At 42.4% G+C, this 24,054-nt stretch overlaps 2 protein-coding genes across 2 annotated transcripts in view; both read right to left on the reverse strand.

The window, feature by feature from the left end:
- Window positions 1–1,001: 1,001 nt before the first annotated feature.
- Window positions 1,002–13,491, reverse strand: ddx61 (DEAD (Asp-Glu-Ala-Asp) box helicase 61). Its single transcript, XM_080737353.1, has 13 exons — window positions 13,327–13,491; window positions 9,965–10,870; window positions 9,778–9,841; window positions 9,548–9,652; window positions 9,165–9,294; window positions 7,399–7,545; window positions 6,585–6,679; window positions 5,951–6,073; window positions 4,922–5,050; window positions 4,041–4,221; window positions 3,730–3,831; window positions 3,404–3,622; window positions 1,002–2,839 (listed from the first exon to the last, which is right to left on the reverse strand). The coding sequence occupies exons 2-12, from the start codon at window positions 10,141–10,143 to the stop codon at window positions 3,411–3,413; spliced, it is 1,467 nt and encodes a 488-aa protein (XP_080593479.1). The 5' UTR covers window positions 10,144–10,870; window positions 13,327–13,491; the 3' UTR covers window positions 1,002–2,839; window positions 3,404–3,410.
- Window positions 13,492–13,675: 184 nt separating this feature from the next.
- Window positions 13,676–24,054, reverse strand: part of bcl3 (BCL3 transcription coactivator) — a gene marked incomplete at its 5' end in the record, with an annotated part of 31,729 nt that continues 21,350 nt past the window's right edge. The window contains 6 exons of the mRNA XM_080741113.1: window positions 13,676–14,517; window positions 16,087–16,186; window positions 16,855–17,022; window positions 18,126–18,203; window positions 18,329–18,417; window positions 19,412–19,619. Of these exons, the coding sequence (XP_080597239.1) occupies window positions 14,420–14,517; window positions 16,087–16,186; window positions 16,855–17,022; window positions 18,126–18,203; window positions 18,329–18,417; window positions 19,412–19,619 (741 nt within the window). The 3' untranslated portion in view covers window positions 13,676–14,419. The remainder of the gene's footprint in view (window positions 14,518–16,086; window positions 16,187–16,854; window positions 17,023–18,125; window positions 18,204–18,328; window positions 18,418–19,411; window positions 19,620–24,054) is intronic.

Genomic DNA, 24,054 nt, shown 5'->3' on the forward strand with positions numbered 1-24,054 from the left:
TTACTTTCCACCAGCACTGCACACACACAGACAGGCTTTTCTGTATCCGCTTTATGTGGATGATCAGCCACCTCAACATCCCAAGGATAGACCAGTGCAGTCACAGGCAATCACGCTGTTCCGCTAGCTAGCTGGATGGTGCTTAGTTGTGACATCATCACTGTCCATTCCATGCATGGGGTTTACTCAAGGATGCTGCAATCCTTAAAATTCATTCTAGCCCTCATGAACATTCCATGGGTGTTTATGGTTTTGTTATAGATTTTCAGAAAACCCAGAATGTGTCATTTCAAGATTACACAATGGCGTCAATCACACAACACAATAATACATTGAACAGTGCACGTTAAATTACGAATTAGATGACTCCTCATGGTGGTCCTTTCGGACTCCTTTGCACCAGATTCAGCTGCAAGGGTTAGTTAGGCAACTTAAGCTGGCCTGTTCTGCCACTTTATCCAAACCTGAAAGGTGTTGGATAAAAGGTGTGTGTAAATGTACTTTGTCCCTTCAGTAATAGGAATCGTATGGTGGTACTTTCGCATCTATGGTGCTTGTGGGGATGAAAACCGGTTATCACATGCAGTCCAATCACCCAGGGTTGTGATAAATTTGTATGGCAAGTGACATTTTTGGTTTATAATACAAAACATTAGGTTAAAGCATTAATTTGTTCAGTAACAGGGATCTCCCCATTTACAGAAATACATTTCATAAAATGTGAGGAGAGAAAGTACCCATTTATCAGCTTCAATTTGACTTCACTTCAAATTTCAGTTGTTTAATCTGCATCCTGTGAGGATATAAAATGTGTTTCCTGACCTGAAAATGCATTTCGTTTAAGAGCTGGAGTGGAGACTCCCGTCACTGAACAAACTCTAGCAATGAGTACGATCAGAATATGGAGACATTTTAAACACTTATTTGTATCAAGACATCACATAGCCTACCTTGATTTTCAACACTATGGCCAAAATTTTACAAATACAAAAACAAGCAGGGAAATTCTCTTGGGACTTTAATTCAAATCTTTGGAGGCGCTGGCATTGATACACTTCACAGAAAAACAAAAACAAATTGGCATCTCCCCCTAACAAAATCTCTGCTGTCATGAGAAAATAAGTTGAGGCAATTTAAATTGACATTTTCAGAGCTGGGGGCAATAATCATCTCAAATCTTACAAAAGGCTACAACAAGGTTACAAACAAGGACATACAATCGTGTTCATGCCATTGCTCTGAAATACCACTGGTGGGAGTTCTTGGTAGTCTCTTTAAAACAAGCATCTCATTACTCCGATATTTTATTAAGCGTTGCCTTTCCAAGGCTTTAGTTCACAGGGAACCAAGCATCGACCTGACCAGGGTACGTGAGCGCCAGACAAGAATGACACACGACTCCACATGAGTAATGAAGAGCAAAAATACAATGGTCCCTTTTCTGCTGGTGCTGGACAAATTATGCTGAAACCAACTAAAGAGTTGAGGTGTCAGGCTGAGTTTCAAGTAATCCACTGTATTTGTTGCATGAGGTAAACTCTGTGACAGGGATACTTTCAATGTATAACATCTTACTTTTTTATGTGCTATGACCAAAGAGTCCAAGGCTGTATGACCTCAATTTGAGTCCTGCTGGTCTTGTCCAAGAAATTGGAAATAAAAAGATAAGAAAGAAAACAGCAAATCCTGTCATACTCCAAATTGTGACTACAAAGTGCTGCAATCAAAAAAAGAAATACGTTTACACTTTGTGAGGTAATGTCCACTCTATGCAACTACCCTCGTTCACAACCAAGAGGTCCTCTCCTGAATGCCACAAAGTGCAAAACTGGAGGAGTTCTTCATGAACATAAAGACTGGACTGAGGCCAGGACAGAAACACACACCACAAGACAGCAAGGTGGATCGAGGTTGGATTAAGGCACTTCAGAATGTCAAAAATGTTAACAAGACGAAACAGAATGATCAAACAACTGGTTTGACTGGTTTCAGCATAATACATTATCCTGTGATCTTGACATAAAAAAAAAATCAACTCGACATGTCAGGTTCATGTTAACTTCAAGACCTCTGAAGAAGCTGCCAGGCAGTAGTTCTAAAACGTATACTGTATATTAAAAAGTAAACCAGCACTAATTACTGGGCCTGTGTTTTGACAAAATGAACTATAGTGACAGTCACTTTAATAACATTCATGTAGCACAAAAACCTCTTTGTCAGTTACTGTTTTGGCCCCCTTTATACTGTACTGTTGAGTTCCTCAGGCAGCCTCCAGAGCAGAAGTGGCCATTTTGGTTTTTCAACTTTTTTTTTGAAATTCTCATAGTTTCTGGAATTCTCCAGTTTATTATTCTTTCCACTTTGGTTTTCTTTCCAACTATCTGCTCAAAAAGGTACATGGAGATAAACATGACCAGTAGGAAGAGTGTCATCTACACCGCAGTTATGCGACCTTGGCTGAAACCAAATCAAGTCCACCTTCCATTTTTCACATCGTTTTCTTACAAACCACAGTGAGGTTCATTTTAGGCTTAGGGTTAAGGATAGACTTCAAAAGTTCAGCCCAGGTCACAAGTTACAGTGATGACACTGGCAATGTGGCTGCGGGCCAGCGTGATTAAAGGTTGGCAGTTTCGTTGGGAGACATGCAGGTTGACCAGCAAGGGCTGTAAACTAGGCCGGGACACAACCGATCCACTGTGTAAACTAAAACTGGACATTAAAAGTAGATAAAAAAAGTGAAAAGACCATTTGATGGAGGACAAAGACATCTTCATTTGGAATCTTGTCTGAATGTGCAGCAGAGATTTGGTGCGATGAATGCCAGACGCCAACCATTCTGAAAAAACAAAGACAATAATTAAAACTTTGATATTACGATACCATTTTGACAGGGAAACAGTGCAAGTCAATATGGCAAGGGGTTTTAGTTGGGGGTTTCTGTGTGCCAGCATTTAGTTTACTGTACAGAAGCATGAACAGCTTCAGAACAGTAAAATGAACACCCACAATTTTGCCATTACCTTAAGCCATGTTTACTGTCAAAAAGCCCCCTTGATTAAGAGTTATAATGAATAATTATCAGTAACACATGTTTCTAAACCTTTTGCATTTACACCATTTGACTAGGGCCTTTGCACACAGGGTCCGCACGAAAAGAATAAATGAAGACAGTGTCTATGCACACCGGATCTGAATTTGTCCAGATTCAGACAATATTGTCAGGTTTTTATTTCCCAGCGCGGAAAATCAGACCCCGTGTTCATACTATGTACTGGTTATTGGTTGTGGAACCTTTTGACGCAAAAATACGCCATTACTCATGTAAGCTTTTATTTATCTACAACCTTTAATATTTCTCCCTCCAACTTAGCATTCTTGTTGTTTGAGACTAGGAACTCACCATTGATTCAAGCTGCTCCCAGTTCCTTGTGGTTGCTGCTTACTGCATCGCCTTCATCGTCTGGGTCCACAGAGTGGAACTCTGCCACATAGAGGCTCTTGTCGATGCTCCCAGGGATGGGCTTGATGTCAGTCACCAGCTGGTCCTCGATCCCCTTCAGGTTAAAGCGGTCCTCGGAGGTGATCAGGTTGATGGCAAGACCAAGGTGACCGTACCGCCCTGGAGTAGAGAGGAAATGTTTAAAGAGCGTCACCTATGCAACTACAACACAAACCAGGCTTTTGTAAATGAAAACAAACCTGTAGCCTAGGTTGGCCCCATCTTACCTGATCTGCCAATGCGATGCAGGTAGGTCTCTGCGCTTTTGGGGAAGTCAAAGTTGATGACCACATTCACTGCCTGGATGTCAATACCTCTGGTAAAGAGATCTTAGAAAAAGCAAGCACATTTCAATTTACAATGGATGGCGAGGATAAAGACAGGTTACGGGTACACCATACACACCCAATGCAATAATATAGAAAAATTACAAGGCCTGTTAACAGCAATACAAAAAAGGTACAAAACATGTGACGTAATTAATACAACCTTAGGTACATACATACAATCTCCTGCTACATGTATGTCCTTGACCTACCTGTACAGACCAGGTTTCTGCACAGTCCATTTCTGAAGTCATGGAACACACGGTTCCTGTACTCCTGCATCATCTTGGCATGGATGTAAAAGCAAGAGTAACCCAGCTGGGTGATCTTCTTTGCCAACAGCTCCACCCTCTGGGTAGAGTTGCAGAAGATGATCGACTGGTTGATCTGAAGCTAAGCGTATCAAGGAAACAAAAAAAGGTGTGTCAGACCAACTGTAAGGACACAGACATTAAGGATTAATTTAGGCGATTATGTAATAATTATGACAGGCCTAATGCCTGATTATGTAATGACTAACAGGCCTAATGCCTTCATGTACTTCTACCCAGGGACGTGCTGGCCATTGGGAAAAGCAGGACAACTCCCGAACGGCCAGTTCATTCCCGGCCAGTCCAGGCCAGCCAGCCATTAACAATAAAATGTTGGCCTTCGTTCCATTTTGGGGGCTGGGCGGCCAACAAAGTAAATCATCACCGTCGGGCAGAAACCTCATATCTCCAAGTTTCAAATGTATACATTTTTTCTCATCATACAAGGCTGTTGCACAAAAGTAGTGAAAACAGCAGATCGCCTCGCGATGCGAGGCGTTGTGTGCTTGTAGAACGGCTGTTTTCACTAGTTTAAATCATTTTTAAAATGATAAATACAAAACAAACGGTTTTGGACATACAAGGTTTTCACCCGACAACAACGAAATATAACTCATGTAATTGGCCCACTGGCTTGTCACTTTGTCATGATCTGAAATGGCAAATCTTTGAGTAGCAGCAGCGCTATAGAGAGAGATTTCTCTCTATATGAGGGCCTCTCCCAACTCTTTTTCCCAGGCTGAATCAGGGGCCCAGCACGTCCCTGCTTCTACCACACTCACCCTTGAGAAAAGCGTGTTGAGGCAGTGCACCTTCTGCCTCTCAGTCACGTAGGCATAGTACTGGGTGATGCCCTTCAGGGTGAGCTCCTCCATCAGGTTGATCTCATAGGGTTTCTTCAAGTGCTTGTTCTGAACGGGACAGACGCAATTATCAAAAAGCTGTACTTCAATCATAAAAAGATTCTTTTTTTGGCAAGTAGAATAATTGCCAAGAAAACAATCAATAGTTGCAGCCCTAGTTATATCCAGGAAATAAATAGATTGATACAAAGTCTCTCCAGTAACATTAGGCTTGGGCAATAACTTCTATATTCACATCATTATTCATGGCAGTTGTAGTTAACCCATTCTGGAGTTTTCATAAAAGATTATTCTACTATAAATTTAAGAAACCCCTGTCCATCATTCTGTGCCTGTCCTGTCTGTTATTCTGCATTTTCTCAGTTGGTTGACCAAATTGATTTGAACTTGCAAATTTAAGCAGTTTTAGCTTTTTTCAACTGCTACAGGCAATGGGCTCTGTAGTCGTGGTTGCAGTCCAATATCCCAGATGGACGTGGGTGGAAATGGCAGGTATTGACTAGTTTAGAGTAAATAAACCTCCTTCGTCCTTTTACAGGGGGAGCCATGTCACAGCATGGCGCTCAGTGAAATAAATTACTGCAAAACCTGCATGGACAATCTTTTAGGTTTTAAACCTTATGTATGACTGCCAGGGATGTAACCCCAACCTCCTAGTTTCAGGGTGGACACTCCAACCACAAGGCCACTCAGCTGGAAATTCTAAAAGCTTGTGTTTTGACTGCAAACATTTAAAATAAAGCAAATTATTTGGCAGTGTTTTCCATATGTGGATATTATGTATGGAGTATCGTAATGTATCACAAAACAAATGTATTGTGAAAACACTAGCTAGTGCACCGGCTTGCTCAAGTTAACCCACCAGACGACATTACCCCACCAGACGACATTTCTTTGATAAGAATGGTCACTCTAAAGTCTAAATGGTCAGTTTCTCTGGAGTCTCACCATGAACTTCTGCACGCTGATGGGGAAGGTGGCAGAATACAGCAAGATCTGACGGTCCCTGTGCAAGAAGCTGATAATGTCCTCAATTAGGACAACAAAGTCCTGAGAGAGCAGCTTGTCTGCCTGGGAAAGGAAGAGAATAAAAACAACTGTTGTAATGAGTTGCTCCTCTAAATCATCTTGAAAATTCATGTTTGTTCATTAAAGCTTTATATTCCTGTGCTCATTGATAGTGCTCGTTCACTAAAGGGTCTGCCCGTCTTTTCAGCCCTACAGCAAACCCAAGATACCTTTTCAGGTTGGGTGCCAACTTCAGGAGAAAATAGCCCACAAACGTCACTCAGCTTTGATTTTAATGTGTTCCAGTTCCAATTTTGTCTGCTCACTTCACTGCTTATCCATCATCAGTCCTTTCCTGATTGAGTAAAATTGGTATCCCAAACTGCCAAATTTATTTTCTGTTTACTACAGAGGGGGAGACTGAACTTAAAGTAAAAGGGAAACTTTCTCTTCGCATCAGTAAAACTTAATTTGGCTTTAAAGTTGTGAGGTTTCCTTTTAATAGTTGTAGTTATAAAAAAAAATGCAGTCCTTATAGTATAATCTGACAATAATAAAAAAAGACAGTCCTCACCTCATCCATCACCATCATTTGGATTTTATCCACTTTGGCCACACCTTTCTTGATAAGGTCCAAGATCCTCCCTGGTGTGGCAATCACCACATGCACTGAGAAAGCAAAATAGTACAGCAATATCAGCCAACACTGCTTGATTAATTCAGCCACAAGAACACATGCACTGAGAAAGCAGAATAGTACAGCAATATCAGCCAACACTGCTTGATTAATTCAGCCACAAGAAGGTCAATTTAGTATTACATCTTGTGCATGAACCAGAGTTCCCACAAGGCATCTTTTTGGCCGGCCAATGTGAGCGATGATATCGTTTCAAAACTGATCGTCCATAATGTTATACACGTCACGTGCATGTATGCAGATGTGCCGTTGTACCACCCAACTGATCATTACCGTTCTTTGCACACCTTTAATCACAGATTAAAGGTGCAGAACTAAGACAAGTCATTTTTTTTTATTTTTTTATTTATTTACACTGGTCTAGTACAGTGGTTCTCAACCTGTGGGTCGGGACCTCTAGGGGGGACCCCACATTTTTTTTTGGGGGGGGGGTCAAATTTTAGAGGCAGAAATTGTGAAAATAGCCGATCTACATGCTCACAATGCCGTTGCGAGGCGTTGTGAGCATGTAGATCTGCTATTTTCACAATAGAATCGTGTTATACAAAATGTAATGCCTCAACTCTTAGTGCTCGTCAGGGTGGTGGGGTCCTCCAGTTAAAATATGATTATTTTGGGGGTCGTGGCCTGGAAAGGTTGAGAACCACTGGTGTAATACTCGATGTGATACGTGGGGGTTCATAGTACATACCCGTCTCATCAAGACGCATGATGTCGTCCCTCAGGTTGGTACCTCCGGTGGTGGCCATGACCTTGACTCCTCCCAGGTGCTTACTGACCTGGATGCTAATCTGGCTCACCTGGAGAGCCAGCTCTCTGGTAGGCACCATCACAATGGCTGGAGGGAGGCACAGAGAGAACACAACTAATGAATATAATGTAGGAGGACAGGGAAAGCATGGGCAGCATGGGCATAGAAATATATCCACAACCTTACCTAAAGGTTCCTTCTTCTGGACACGACCATTTAAAATAGTAATCGTACCAATTGTTGGGGCGTTGTTAAAATATTACAATAACACTTGAAATTTTATTTTACATTATAAAAAGCGATTAATACATGTCCAGACCAACCCCGTAACAAGTCATAGCAATACCAACGCAAAGATGCCAACTTTCAGGGACTGGGACGGGTTTAAGGGCCGATGCTTACTCCACTTTTAGAGACAAATTTATTTCGGTTCAGGGAGTCAAAATCTTGCGGCACCGAACAGCCGAATTAATGACATTACTCGCCCCACAAACCTCTGAATTACGTCATATTGTAGTTTTAGAACCGACATAAATTTGTATGCAGCGGCCCTAAGGCTGCACAAATCAATTATGTAATTGTAAAGATAATGTTAACCCGGTAATTTGTCAGATACAAATGACCTGGTTAACAATGGCTATAGACTACAATAGGGTATTTGAGGTTTTGTGCACTTGTATGAAAACCCTAAATGCATAGCAAGGCCAAGTTGCTTGAAGTTATTTATTACTTAGTTATATATTACTGAAGACATCACAGACATTACATGTGTGAGTGACATAATGTGACATCTGGTGTCATCCAAATTCAACGTAGGGGGGGTAGAAGTTAATGGAAACCATTTGGCTTCAATGCAGAAGCAATGTAAAAACAACAAACTTCATAAGGGATGGTATGAGAATCTCTCCCCCCCCCCCCCCCCCCCCTTTGTAAACTACTTCCGGTGTACTGTAAACCATCTCACGCATGAGTGAGGAATGTGCCTGGGCATGTATGTGGGGTTCAAGAGCTCAGGTCCCAATCACACACGCCCAGGCGTGCATTGATGAGATGACTTAGCCCGGAAGTATTTTAACAGGGTTTCAGGGAAAAGGCGATGTTTGGTAAATACTGAGGACATGGACTGGAAACTAGACACATAGGATTACACTGGGAGTCAAGGTTGACAACGTTTTGTCAAATCCAGGATCTCATTTCCCCCTCACCTAATCGTCTTTTTTTCCATTACTTTGATTTTTTCCATCTAGCATTGTCTGTTTGTCTTGTGGGTCGCCCAGGGTCACATTGGCCAAGCTTCACAGGACATTTATTATTACATTAACTCTGGGTGTGATTTTTTGATTCTTCATTCACCATACCAAAAACTATCATTGTATTCACAGGTGTGTTAATGATAGGGAAACGAAAGTCTCCTTCCTAACGCTTTACATGGGCTGCTGAAAACATGACCCAACAACATTTCTTGGTTTTAAAATCTGGACCAATTAAACAGCCCTGGTGCACATGGATTGTAAATCACCATCCACTTATGATAGTCAGGAGGAATATGAGCAACTACAATGACTCAGTTGCATTTGTGCCAAAACACAAAGTCTATGTTGCAAGAACTGGAAATTCACACGCTACAACAATGTGCAGGACTTTTTGTTCCATGTACTTGCCCCAAACTAACTGATCACTAGGAAGTCAGCTGGCTTTGTGCTCACCTTGGATATGGTCCTTCTTCAGGTCTATCCTCTCCAGGAGAGGGATGAGGTAGGCTCCACTTTTCCCTGTGCCGTTCTTGGCTCTGGCCAGAATGTCTCTGCCTGACAGGGCAATGGGGATGCTCTCTTCCTAGAAGAGCAGAACAGTAAGAGTTGACTTGAAGAAAAAAAAAACATATTTATTTTATCCTACCGTTTGACCACAGCATAATCCATTGTTTTAAACATTGTTTAATGCAATCAGATAAGACTTTTCTGAAAGTATGATTGCCACTCAGTAGGCGTTCCCACATAACTTTCCCAGGTACAGTATGATGATGATGTCACACATACCCTCTATACATTTGATGTTTTGCAATTCTTGAACTCCATTTGCAATTTACCTGGATAGGCGAGGGCTTTTCCCATCCCATTTCAAAGATCCCCATGAGCAATTCCCGCTTCAGACAGTAGTCCTCAAACTCGTTCCCTTTGGTTGACGTCACATCCTTGGAGATGCAGAAGATAAACACACATTAAGCCCTGATGTACTTCATCACACAACGGAGTGTAAATAAAACAATCACACAACGGAGTGTAAATAAAATAAATAAAAATGCATTATTGAGTTTACCGAGGTTCTCATTCTAGTGTCTTTTGGAGGTAACTGCAGGCACTTCTTCCAGTCATCACCAAACCTGTAAGAGTTATGGGCATTGCAGTGTAAGGAAAAGTGGCAATAAAAAAACAATACGTAACCAATGCTTGAAATGAGAAAAAAAAAATGCAGTTATGGGTTAAGAGGAAGATTAGTATTTTACTTGATACCCCCACTGGTCTGGGGAATGCTGCTTCCTTTCTGGGGTGTACCAGGTTGCTGGCTAGATGGCTGGAGTGCCGACTGTGGTCCAGAAGGCTTGGGCTGTCCTTTGAGTTGCCCGTTTGCTGGCTTGTTCAGTTGCATCATGGGTGCGCGGTTTGCTGTTCTTGCTGTAGCCATTTCTTCTTCAAGAACTTATTTCACAGTTTCCAAAACGTATTTATCTTTTTTTTCTTCTTTTTTTTTTAAACCGCCTCACAGTGTCAAGCTTTTTTTCTTTTGAATCTTTTTTTTATTGGTTCCTTATTCCCTCCTATGTAAAAATATTTCTAAAATCTGAAAACCTAAAAAAAAAAAAAAGAAAAAAACGTTTCCAGTTTCTTCTGATTCAAAGAACGTATTTGCGTACACAAGTCTACGTTCAGACCACTTGAAAAGAAGAGTCTGACGTACTTAATACCATCTATTTACAAGACAACTCTCCAAAAAAGGGAGAAATAAGCATTCATATGAATAAATAGATCATATACTGTTTATGTCCAAAACAAACTATCTTCTTTGAATTTTGTTCAGTCTGAATAGACTTAAACTGTACTGGACTTCTTTGCTACGATGTGTATCTTGGCATTCCAAGTGCTGTTTTGACTTTTTCATTCAGATCGGCAAGTAGTGATATTATGGTCCTCTAAGCCAAATCACATGGACTTTTCCTTGATCACTTCAAGAGTCTTTCAACGTGTGTGCTGATGCTCAGTAATAGCTCAAAGCAAAAATCACTTCCGACAGTGTTATATAGATGGTCCACTTTTAATCTCAGTTCTATAGTCTTCTTGTCTCAGTCCCCGTCTTCTGTGGTAGACGTAACGTTACAGATGGCAGTCCCAAGCTGCTCTCAAATCCAGATTACCTGCCAGGCAAAAACGAGAGATATTAAATCCGCCCCCAAACCCGCTTGCTTGCCTTTTTTTTTTCACAGACCGCTCTTCCTCAGCAGTTCTTGTATTCGCTTTACTGGGGATAAGGTTAGAAATAAGCAGGGTTTCCTGCAGCGCTTTATTGGCCAGGCGGGCCACCCGGCCTAAAATCTTTAGCACCCGGGCCAAGAGTCTGGTGATAATTTTCTAAATTCCTCCTAAACGTGCAAAATAAACTATACTTTTGTGTTTGTTTAAGCAACTTCTCCTATGTTGAGGGCAAAAATAAGAATGAATCAAAATTAAGGGAATTAAGCTAATCGAGTGAATTAAATAAAGAATTGTCGGCGGTCGCGACCATCTGGCCGAGCCTTTTTCCTGCAGGAAACCCTGATGTTTTTGGGGTTAGGCAGAGTCTTACTGAGGTTAAGTGTTAGGTTTTGGCACATTTACTGAGGTTACCATACGTTTAGGAATAAGGTTACGTTTCGGCAAAGTTTGCTGAAGTTACATTTCAGAATACCAGGAGGCGACCGTTACGAGGTTTGCCCCGGGGCGACTGTTTTTGTATTCATTAAATCATGTTTAACTTGTTTCAGTTTATGTAGGAGTTAAACAAAGACAAGACCCACAGAGGCAACCACTATTAAGCGTTTATATGCCATTGGCTCTCAACACGTGGTCTGGGACCCCAAGGGGTCCTTGTTTTACCCGCTTTCAACCTTTTACTGCTTTCAACCTTCTAAATGGTTTAAGTAGTTTTTATTTTGTTAAAGTTTTGTAAAGAGACGGAGTACTCCGAAAAGCACTACATAAATTGTTTCCATTATTTTATTATGACAATTAAAAAGGAAACATCAGAGCGGAGCTGCGTTGTTTTCCATATGGATGTGTACATACATACATTACAATGAACAGTCATGGTGTCTTTGTTAAACTGCCATTAAAATGCCATCACGTTCAGACACATCTACTGTAGTGGTTTAACCCTTTTCATGTCTAAGGGTCCATCATTAGGCATTTGAGCCACGGACCACCATTTGATGAGATTAAAACCAAAACGTACAATATTTTGTTTTCATTGGATAAAAGATTGCGTCCACCATTACTTGCTGTATTGATGTGGTACCATTGGAGAGATTAACAGGCAGAACATCGATTAAACAATTTTCAAATTGTGTAGAAATCTTGTAAATTGAGTAATACAGATGTTTAATAATATGTGGTTTCATGTTACACTCTCAAGAGTTAATCTATAAGGGTCCATTTGGTTACCACTCTCCATCAAATAGCTGGGGACCACCTGGAACCCCCTCAAGGACCACTGGTTGAAAACAACTGATCTACTGTTTTACCAGACAGCCCGGGGCAGATGGATGGCCAGCTCAAACCAACCACCACCTGTTTCAAACTTTGGATAGTTTTCGCTCTTTGTTGTGAAACACGCCGCCTTGTGATGGTGGCCCGCTGGCTAGCAATAGCAAAAGTAAAAAGTTTATCTGGCAAAGCTAAAAACAGACCGCACGCCGTCTCTTATACGAGGACCGACCGCCTGTATTAATTAATGTCTTAAAAAACATTTAGAGATGGAAAGCATGTGTCACTTTAGATTTTAACCACTTTAGCCATTATTTTATACTTTAGTTTTGACTATTCAAAAATAGCAGATATTCAACTCAAAGCTCATAGCGTGGCACTCGCTATGAAAATCGTGAACATTTGAGCAAATCTTTAAATATGTACATTTTTAAAGCGTTTGCTTCTGGGGGCCCCTGGAACAACATTTTAGTTCGAGGTCTGTGGCCAAAATAAACACATAATTTTGACAATAAAAGGTTAGAGAACCACTGATCGTAGAAACACAGGTTTTAAAATTAATAAATAACTTAGGATTTTAGACATTTGCCTCAGTTTTAAATGGGCACTAGTCAAATAAAAGAACAAACGCAGAGGTGTTTTAATCTGAGACAAGTCAGTCTGCTGTCCTCTTTAGCGTCAGCTAGCTTTAGCTCAACTAGCCCAGAAGTGCTAGCAGGCAGGCTAATAGTTGAACAACTTCTAGCATAGAAACGTGGCTATCGGTGGCTAACGTTAGCCGACAATATGAGCTTTATTTTACACTTCATGAGCCTCTCACTCGACACAAACAACACGTTTTCAACCGAAACGACCGAAAACGTGTTTTTTATGTCGAAAGAAAAACGACCGAGCGACGAAGTATGAAATAATAGCCCTTTAGCCTGGTTGGTTTATACTTCGCCCCCGCGAAGGCATCGCGCACAGAAGAATCGCAGATTCACAAGCTCACGGAGCGCAGCGGACGCGGCGCTCCGTGTGCTTGTAGATCGGCGGCTTACGGCGCGCGACGCCGCCGTACGGCGGAGCGTAACTTGGGCATTATAAAGAACTGATGGACTTCTAGGTGTTCACACGGGAGATGAGCGGTTACCTTATTAATTGCGTTCACACGGTGTTCTTCGTCGCGTTGGACGTTAGTTTACTATGTTGTCGAAGTCGTTCGGGTCGATTCTTTATTTATTTATTATCCAAACACTCGGGTTTGTCGAAATCCCAGCGAGTCGTTCACTGTTGTTCACTCTTCTCGTCTTTTGTCTCTTTTCAGAAAATTGACGATTCAACATGGCCGCGCGCTCCTTTTTGGGCTGGCTGGGCTGCTGTGCACGCCGCCGCCTGTCCAATCGCAGTCACGCTTTTGCATGAACGCCGCCGTCTGTCCAATCGTTGCCACGCTTTCAAATGGCACCCGCCCCCCAAAAACTACTGCAACTACAAGTGTGTACTTTTGTATAAAAAATATTATTTTATTTTATTTTATGAAAATAATAGGAGTATAGGCCTACATTTTTCATACAAGACAAGAAAACAGTGGGAATCTCGCTCATACACAAACACCTCTTCATACAGCTTGAGTTGACGCAGAAGAAATTCAACTGTGCAAATAGCTGATGTTTGTATTTTTTTTTCACCATCATTTCAACTGGACTGGACAGTGGTCCAGATTGCCCATGAGTTATTTTCAATCCATCTGCAACAGTTCCAGTTTACAGTACAGATCACTCATGGATCCATCTGGATCTTTCAGCGTGCTGTGCCTGTCTAGTCAGTTCCAAACCTGCCCTTGGCCATGAGTTGCCATCTGTCACTTGGGCAGTGGGCAGGGTAGCAGCTGGTTAAATGCACAGCACATGTGGAGTTTGCCAGGGAAGTGGATCCTCTGTGAAATAGGAGAATCGAATACCAGGCATCACAGCATTCAGCATAAACCTGATTTATACTTGGTTGTGCCACGTGCCAGTGTTGCAAATCGAAAATAGCAGAGCTACAATAAGGCAATATAGTGGCAGGCAGAGAGAGGCCATGGTAATGGGGCCTTTGTAATTTCCTTTTTCATGATGCAGTATCCCTTCTCATTGGCTCAGCCAGTCCAGGAGCCAGGAGGATGTCCACGGGGTCCTGGCTCTCAGTGGGATGAGGAGGATGTACATTGCTCTTGAAAAGTAGTTGTTAAAGAGGCAAAAATGTCATTGCGAATGTAGGTGGAGCCTGCTTGGAGACAGGGAGGCACTGTGTGGGGTGGATGACGGAGAGCGTCCAAGACTGTGGTTGGGAGACGGGGATCCTAGGACAGGGAGAAAAGGGCAACATTTAATACTGTCACTTTAAAACATGTATGTGTTTGTTGGCACTTGATGGTTATTATGACATGATGACAACTTAAGGGTAAGTAAGCCTTGAGTCTTTGGTATGACCTGGCCGGGGATCGAACCCTGACCTCCCAGTCTCAGGGCGGACACTCCTAACCTCAAGGCCACTGAGCTGGAAGTAGATGTAAGTAGGTGTACTTCCCTACCCTCAACTTAAGGTTAGGGAAGTACAAATGAAAAACTGTCGCTTTACACTGTTTGTGTGTGTGTGTGTGTGTGTGTGTGTGTGTGTGTGTGTGTGTGTGTGTGTGTTTCAAGTGCCATGTTCAAGCTGTGCAATAAAGAAAATGATCCCTTTTCGGATGTTATAGCAAATACACCAATGTTGTTGTTGATGAGGACAGTAGATACGTGACCATTTGGTTGTACGTTCGACCACAGTCTGGAAGATGCTTTACTTACCAACGTGCTAAAGTAGGCTACCAACGTCTTAAGGATGCTAATTATACAGATTTTTTACAAATGTAAACTACTTGTGTTCATACTTGTGCCTTTGTAATGTCCATAACTCTGTTGTGAGAGGCCTGCAGATTGCAGGAAGCCAAGAGCTAAGGCATTGGCTAAATTGTGTTCAGTGTCTGTGATAATTGGCAGTCGACATATTATGGAAGAGACGTAGCTCTGGTCCATCGCGTCACCTCCCGGTGACGCTCTGACAGACCCGTCGGGAAATGGCTAGACCCCAGTATCTGAGCCCCTCCGAGCGCTCAACATCAGTCAAAATAAACAAAACTATTTCACTACTCACCAAACCAAAGGTAGTTTTGCGTTGTTGAAACTCTATTCTCCGCGGTGGTGAACCCCTCAGCACCCCACCTACTCTGCAATTTGGCATGAAATAAAGTGCATCCAACTCGACCGCCGCTTATTTCCGGGTTGTGAACCATTGTATCTGCGGTGGCCGCTAGGTGGCTCGAGGTGGGTGCGTTTTATTTCATGACAAAAATAATGTATTTTACAGAGTAGGTGGGGTGCTGAGGGGTTCACCACCGCGGAGAATAGAGTTTCAACAACGCAAAACTACCTTTGGTTTGGTGAGTAGTGAAATAGTTTTGTTTATTTTGACTGATGTTGAGCGCTCGGAGGGGCTCAGATACTGAGGTCTAGCCATTTCCCGACGGGTCTGTCAGAGCGTCACCGGGAGGTGACGCGATGGACCAGAGCTAGAAGAGACGATGCTTCCTGTATCCGTGATATGTAACCTGAAACACTCATTGTTGCATTTCCCAAGTTTGTGCATCTATTACTATTCGTGTTAAAGAATTTCGTGTTAAAGAATTTCTTGTTAAATGTGAACGCAAATAAATATGTTAAGTGTGTGTGTGTGTGTGTGTGTGTGTGTGTGTGTGTGTGTGTGTGTGTGTGTGTGTGTGTGTGTGTGTGTGTGTGTGTGTATGTGTGTGTGCGTGTGTGTGTGTGTGTGTGTGTGTGTGTGTGTGTGTGTGTGGCACATATGTTTGCATATGCGTGTTTCTTTTGCTTACCACTTGCTGTCAAATTGCTCCCATGTGATGAACTTGACAAGCAATGCTGGTCTTGACTTCTTGTCTGCTTGGGGCCCTTCCCTCTAAGCACATCTGTTATCTGGAACAGATATACAGATCATCAGAATGGATCACATTCATGACCTAAGTGGGTCAGTTATTGTATTGGGAGCAGTTTTGTTTGAGTTAAAAAATAAATTTAAAAAATAAATTGATTTGTGAACACAATGGGCCTCATTCTTTAACATGGCTGTAAACGTGGTGTAATAACATGATCGTACATTTTAAGAATATTGCATAAGTCAGTTCTGAAGTGTGCTTCATGAAAGGGTGCAGAGCATAAGAGTTGGCGCAGAGCAATGGTTTGTGTGGATCACAGGTGTATCTCATTTTGACTGTGTAACAATCTATATTTGACCACTAGATGGCCTCATATACATTTACTACTAGAGTAACAGTCCATTGAGGACAGTAAAGTCTATCTATTGCTACTGTCCAAACCAAGCCTTATTGGTAAAATTAGGATTTGCAAATAATTATTTGTATTTGTATTCATGACTACATGAGTGTTTTTTTTAATATCTTGCCAGACACTAATTGTTTGACCTGATAATTAACTTCCACCCATCTGGCAATCTAAGAAACTTATAAGAAATGCTATATAGATGACAAGTGAACTCTACTTGACCTGGGACTGTTTCCCCCATCTCCCTCCACCCCCTAACATCCCCTGCCTCTCTCCATCTTCAGTTACTTTCTATTCCTCACCATCTTGTTCTTGGCCACCATGACAGGCGTGTCATTGTGGTAGTTCTTGAGGCTGCTATCTGCTCCGCTCTTCAGCAGCAGTCTCACCGTGTCCACCTGACCCCGTCCACAGGCAGCATGGAGGGCCGTGTTCCCACTGTATGACTGGCTGTTGACATCACATCCATTCTGCTGGGGTAGAAGAGCATGACCTGATGAGTGGACTAATGAGACAGCATCCAGCAAGCTCATTGAACATTGTAGAAAATAAAGTAACATGCCAAGGGCCTCAAAGATGCCAAAATGTTTATATTTATGACAAAATGTATATATTTTAAACAGTGGTGAAAAGCAGTGATCTAGTGCAAAATTGGGACATTTTAGGCAGTGCAGAGTCACACAACCAGCCAAGTTGTTATGCACCAAACAAATGGAAGAATCTTCAACACATCTTCAAGATCTAAACACTTTTGATCGATCTCAAGTGCAATCTCACATGCGATATGCAGCGTGTACAGCCTTCATTTGTGTGTATCGCAGATGTAACAATGCGGTGGTAAACACCCACTTGACAACTTGTAAATCAGCGCAAGCAAGTCCCTGACGCTGTACGATAATAAAGTAAATATAACCTACTCTCTCTTATGTAATGAGAACAAAACGTTAATTTACAAAGTTTAACCTCACGACCAAAAGCTGAGACAAAGAATGGGTGAAGCAGCATCTCTCATCACAGTATGAGATGAAGTAAAGTGGAGGACAACAGTTGAAAGGAAAGGGAAAGGAAAGGAGTCATGGCAGAGCCCTGAACAAAAAAGAAAAATGCAAAGAAAACACATCAGCCTTTAATGGTTTTATTTTATGATAAAACCGCTGAGGTCTGGCAATAAAGCAAATTGTGAATCATCTAGTCACATTTCTCTGAAACTCTTATCTGTGTGATAGAAGAGAAAGAGAAACTATGAGGAACGGGGTGGAGCTCACCACAAATACAACCAAAAGAAATGAAAAACACTGTATTCAATGAATGAGACGAAAACAGCATTAACCACTGGTATCCGTATTTGGGAATGTCATTTAGCTATTTTATTTCTTCTTCTTTTTTTTCTTTTTTTAAGAAATGTTCCAAAATGTCAAGAAAAAGAATGGCTCAGGCCATTTATTAAATATTATGGTGAGTCACAAAAACTAACACACACGCGCACGCACGCACGCACGCACGCACGCACGCACGCACGCACGCACGCACGCACGCACACACACACACACACACACACACACACGGTCCTTACCTCAATGAGGAAGTGGACCATGTTGATATTACCGCTCTCTACCGCGTGCATGAGAGGACTCTGGCCACTTTTGATGTCCTGATTAGAGATGTGAAAAAAGCATTGTCAGCATACACAAAAAGTCAGAATGGACAACAAGTCCAGTAAATATGTGACCCTGTGGAACCCTAACCACTGTAAATGCAGGATGTGGACAGACAGACCATAGCATTGATGTCAGCTCTGGAATCCAGCAGCATTCTGGCCAGGTCCTTGTGGCCCCCTCTCACCGCCAGATGCAGAGGGCTCAAACCTGCGGGCAGGGAAGCACAACGCAGCCTGAGCTGTAGGATTAGGTCACCAAAAACGTGAAAATGCACTGCCATGTGCACGCCTGCGCATTAAACCCATGAAAACCGCAAAAGCATCTGTGTCATTGTTGATGAATGCACACAATACCTGCTCAGTGACTGGTACCCATTTAAAAAAAAAAAAAGACAAAAAAATAAGTATCACTGAGGTTACATTTAACCACTTTCAACCTGGTGTCCCAAAGTGTGTGTGGTTGAATTAACACTAAGGATTTACTGTGTATGCACAACCTCTCTCTCAAGGAAAAGCACCTAAATTACACAGGTAAATGAATGTGCTCCGAGGTGTCTCTCTACCAAACAGACTACTTCCAACTGCTTCAAACTGCTGGTCTGTTGTAGTCTGCTGGCATTAGTTGGCAAAATTGGCATTTAAAAGTCGGGCAACGGAACATTGCATTCAGATGACACCTCGGTAGTCGGCAATGCTGGCCTGCCAGTGTGCCAGGTCTGCTTATCATAAGCGACTTTGGGCTTGTTTTCCTGTAAAGTCTCTCACCAAAACAAAACACTGCCCTAGCTAGCTTTGCATTGGGGTTGATCAATTGGTTTAGGAATTGAGAGTTGAGACTGAGAATGTGGAATTTAGTTAAAACAACTGACGGGTTCCAACAGCGATATCGACGGTTAGCATCTCTGCCGTCGGGAGCTTGGCGGCAGCAGAAGCTTTCTGTTGGGCCGAAATCGATGGGGTGGGTGCAGACCTACATCAGTGATTCTCAAATTTCAAGCATGCATTAAGCCACAGACCCTCATTTGATGCAAGTTCTTTCTATGTGACCCTTAACCAAACATATAAATGGACCAGTAAGGGTCCATTTTGTTCCATTCGTACGCCGCCAAGAGTTACAGACCCCTAAATGGGTCCATTTGGTTCCCAACAGTCAATCAATTACCTGGGCACACTTTCAGACCAGTGGACTAGGACCTACGTACCTTCATAGTTTCTGGTCTCCAGACAGGTGGAGGAAGCAGCGCGGGAGTGAGAGAGGATGGCAGAGAGGCAGTCCTGCTGGCTGTACTCGCAGCACAGGTGAGGTGCCGTCTGGCCATTCCGGTCCAGGGCCCCTGGGTCGGCACCGGCTCTCAGCAGGGCCTCCACCATGCCTGGCTGCTGGGTTATCACTGCCAAATGGAGAGGAGTCTGATGGAGAGAGAGATAGGTAAGGGGCGTAAGGGGTTGATATTGAAAGAGAGTTGAAAAAGAAGGATATACAAGATATAAATTATGGCGAAACAGTGGGGTAGAGAAAAGGGGTTGGTACAGAGCAAGAGAAATGTAGAATGAATTGTAGTAGTTGAATTGAATTGTCAGTCACTGAATAATTATATAAACACAGTTTTCCATCTAACCTTTTGCACAGTAAGGAATTCTGTGTTAATTAACTTCTGTAAAGGTCAATTTGGTTCCATTTGTACACTCAGAGTACATTGTACACTCTCAGAGTAGATTTAACTTAAGGATTGCATTGTGTAGCTTTTACCATAGGTGGCACCCTAACAACAGATAACACATGATAACACATGAAGTCACTAAGATACTGGTGTCAACTGAGGTTCTATAAAAGACACAGCTTACAGTACTCTTTGCACTAACATGCACAAACAGTGTTGATAGATCTAGAGCATGCAGCGATTCCCAACCTGGGGGCCATTGGTGGGGCGTGAGACACCAAGATTTTAATGATAAAATAACATTCATATAAAAATATAAAAACCTAGAAAATGTGTTTTCATTTTACAACAAAAAAAGGTGAAAAAAGTTTTCACAGTGACACAGATGATCTAGTTACATTGACGTTACAAGGCAGAACACAATAGATAGATGGATAATAAAAATAAACAAGCCCACCCATCTGAACACGGTCAAGTGGTCAGATGAGAGGGTCGCGAACGCCTTTGGGATTTTCAAGTGGGCCCTGATCCAGAAAAGATTGGGAAACACTAATCTAGAGACTAGATCTAGATCTAGATCTTGGTGATTGTGTGGGAGCAGTAAGAGGTAATATTATTCCTGGAAAACAAACAATCCTGTCATCTGTGACTTCTTCTACATGGTTGAAGGTCAGAGATGCAATGAAATGACAGGAATATGAGCCAACGCCTATACAAGTATACAAGGAAGCCACGTCAGATCAGTGCTATTGATCAACCGATCCCTAGGTACACTGACACATGCTACAATGAGCCAGAAGCCTAATACACCACACGTGCAGTCATGTACATGCATGTGAACGCATGCACGCTCATACCCACCCACGCACGCCCTTTATGCGGGTCCAAACCGTCCCAGCCTCTCACAAATAAGAAACAGTGCACCATCTATCACAGTGGTTCTCAACCTTGGGGGTCGCGGCCTGAAAAGGTTGAGAACCACTGTTCTATCACAGAATAGCAGTCAACAACAGCATCCACTGTGTTCCTCCAACTTCAACTTAGAGTTTGTTGTCACAGCACAAGTTTACAGGTGTAGCTAAAGGAGTGAGTGAAATTATTCAAATTATTCAACAAATGGACAAGATAACCATAACAAAAATACATAACGTGTGTAGGCCTATTTAAAAAAAAAAGTAAGATACACCACTTAGCAGCAAGTATGAGCTAAAATGTGTGGCAATTGAGTACTGATTATTCACAAGTCATATGAGGAAGGATGTCAAAATGAAGATAAACCTGTTTTAAAGGACAGATGGTCCAGAATAGACTGACGGTTCAAAACACATTTCCGTACCAGTAGAGGTGTTTTCCCGGTTTAACTCTCGAGCGAGGGAGAGGGGGAGAAGGAATGAGAAACCTTGCACAATCTTGTATCTTCCACTGTACTGTGTGTGTTGTGCCATTGATAACTGTGTTAACTCTGGCATTGGGCCATGGCCCTGAAGACCTATTGTTTAGATTATGCCATCCAAGGACAATATGTTTGGTGTGGAAATCCTGCTTAGTCATAGAAGGACATATTTCAACCTGGACGAGTGGACGTACTACAAGTTATTAATCTTAAGCAACAAACAGAATGCTGATGTTCCAAGTTTCACTTTTTGTGACATTGCTGGAGGCTCTCGGCTGGTGCAGCTGTGGCTGTTCCAGTAAAGAACAGAACAAAGTGGAGTAATAGTGCTAGATAAGGTTGCTGGAATTCCTTTGGTGTATCAATGCCAGTGGCATTCAGTGTTTCCCTGAATTCTATGACTCACAAATGACACACACACACACACACACACACACACACACACACACACACACACACACACACACACACACACACACACACACACACACACACACACACACACACACAGCATGAACTTTGTGTTGCAATAACAGCACACCGATTGTACTAGGTTAGTTTTTATGACCCACCTTTATATTACACCTATTTTTATATGTTATCTCTTTTATACATTCGGTGACATTGCAGTTCTACGTCAATGTCATTATATGACACTTTGTCGGACTTGAACTTATTTTTAATTGTTGTCGGAAACAAAGAAATCCAAGTTCATCCGAATGGATAATAAACTAGTTATCGTCTTATTTCAGTCACATGACCATGATGCAGGATTCATCATAGACTGGAATCACCCGTCATCATTGCTGTACTAAAATAAAGTCATACAACATTACTTTAGGAGCCAGCACTGCACTTAAAAAACAGTTAAGGTAAGTAACCATCAACTACAATCATACCCTAATTACAGCAGGGGATTGCAACTCAGGCCTTTTAATGTCCTTACCAATAACACCCCAAAAGTTCACAGAATTTAGCAACCGGTTTCCTGTAAACCCTTTCAAAGTGACTAAAAACAAAAACACAGCGCAGATAAGAAGGCTTGGGAGGGAGGGGGGATACGAGAAGGGGAGGATCGAGGGAGAGACGGAAGTGGCGGCAGGGAGTCCAGGGGAAAGACAGGATAAGAGAGGGAAAATCCCTCCGTTCTCCCCAGCACGTCTGCCCTCACGGCACTCTGCACATTCCTGCAAAATGAGCGGATCAACACCCAGAGGAGGAGGAGGAGGAGGGGTTGGAGAAGGAAGAGAAGAGAAGAGAAGAGAAGAGAAGAGAAGAGAAGAGAAGAGAAGAGAAGAGAAGAGTGGGATGACAAAAGGCCCTGGGCTTTAACTCATTCCAAGCATAGATACTAAGCAAACACGAAGGATAGCTCACAGTAATGTCCTCTGTGTGTAACCACATGAACCCAAGTGTCCCTGTTCTAGGCATGTCTTAATAGGTTTAATTGGTTAATAGGCATGTCGATTTCAGTACTCTTTTACACTATCAGAGTACAATGCACACTGTGAATTAAACCGTAAACACAGATGAAGAAACAAAGAGATAGAGACAAAGATGTGTGTGGTGGCACGCAGTGTACCTGGCATAGCATCGCCTTATCAGTGAACCAAGACAAAGAGATCGAACACGATACCCTGGAAATTACGGCAGCTCATCACTCATCACGGAAGGTCAGAAATGCTTTCATAAGATTACACAGAGAGGAAGAGGGATAGAGAGAAAGAGAGAGCGTGCAATGAGGTAGGATCCAGCTCCATGGGTGGGAGCAGGATGATCTCTGAAACTTCATGCAAGCCTACCGAGCACACACACACACACACACACACACACACACACACACACACACACACGCACACACAAACGCACGCACGCACGCACGCACACACACACACACACACACACACAAACATATGCAAAACATACGTACACAAAGCAGACACGTACATCATTTCTATGCAAGCACGCACACACTCACGTGCACGGTAGCACACACAAACACACACACACAGGCATGCAAGCAAGCACAAAAACCAACTAGAAGCACTGCTCTTCCGAGCACAGGTCTCCGCCAGGTCAGGTAGGTTATTGTTAGCCTGGCTTAGCCAGACTATATACTAATGCAGCTAACTAACTGCAGTATATATCCCCTCCTTGTTTTAACATGGGTGGATTGTATAGCTGTGCTAGGCTAGGTTATTGTGGCCTCCTGGTGGCACTATAATAGTCCAATGTGAAAAGGGTGCCATGTCTTCTTCGGCCTTTCACGGCAATCTGACACTGCATTCATGATTTGAGACATTTTATTCCAAAAATTAGTTTTGCAACAGTCGACCTGGTGGCGCTATAACAGGCCAATGTGAAAAGGCTGGCATATGGTCCTCGACCTAGTGGGAATAATATATGCATGCAAAACCTCGCACCCTGCGTTCATGATTTAAGACATTTTGTTCAAAATGGACCTATCCTGCAAACTTTGGAAGCCAATGTTAGCCAATCAGGATGGAATATGACATTTTTTGATAAAATTTGAAGGAGCAATATAAAATAAATATTTACATAAGTCTGCCTCCTGGTGGCGCTATAAAAGGCAGATGTAAAAAATACAGGGCAAAAAGGTTTTACACTGATTGGCGGAGTTATAGGTAAAAACACGAATTGGCCTATTACAGCGCCACCATGAGGCTGATTTGAAAATATTCAAGTGGCATTTCTTCCTGGGCCTAGTGGAAATGTGCATGCACAATTTCACAGAAATCGCACTTTGTGTTCATGATTTGAGGCATTTTGT

Source organism: Nannobrachium achirus, assembly GCF_963921795.1.
Source record: "Nannobrachium achirus genome assembly, chromosome: 2".
NCBI classification, from domain to species: domain Eukaryota; kingdom Metazoa; phylum Chordata; class Actinopteri; order Myctophiformes; family Myctophidae; genus Nannobrachium; species Nannobrachium achirus.

What these genes read in the sequence shown, in the direction of transcription:
- ddx61 (XM_080737353.1), bottom strand. Translation starts at nt 10,143, where the DNA reads ATGGCTACAGCAAGAACAGCAAACCGCGCACCCATGATGCAACTGAAC. An exon ending in ACACTAGAATGAGAACCTCG is followed by an intron (nt 9,653 to 9,777) that starts GTAAACTCAATA and finishes TGCATCTCCAAG; the next exon opens with GATGTGACGTCAACCAAAGG. An exon ending in CAGAAACCTGGTCTGTACAG is followed by an intron (nt 3,832 to 4,040) that starts GTAGGTCAAGGA and finishes GCTTTTTCTAAG; the next exon opens with ATCTCTTTACCAGAGGTATT.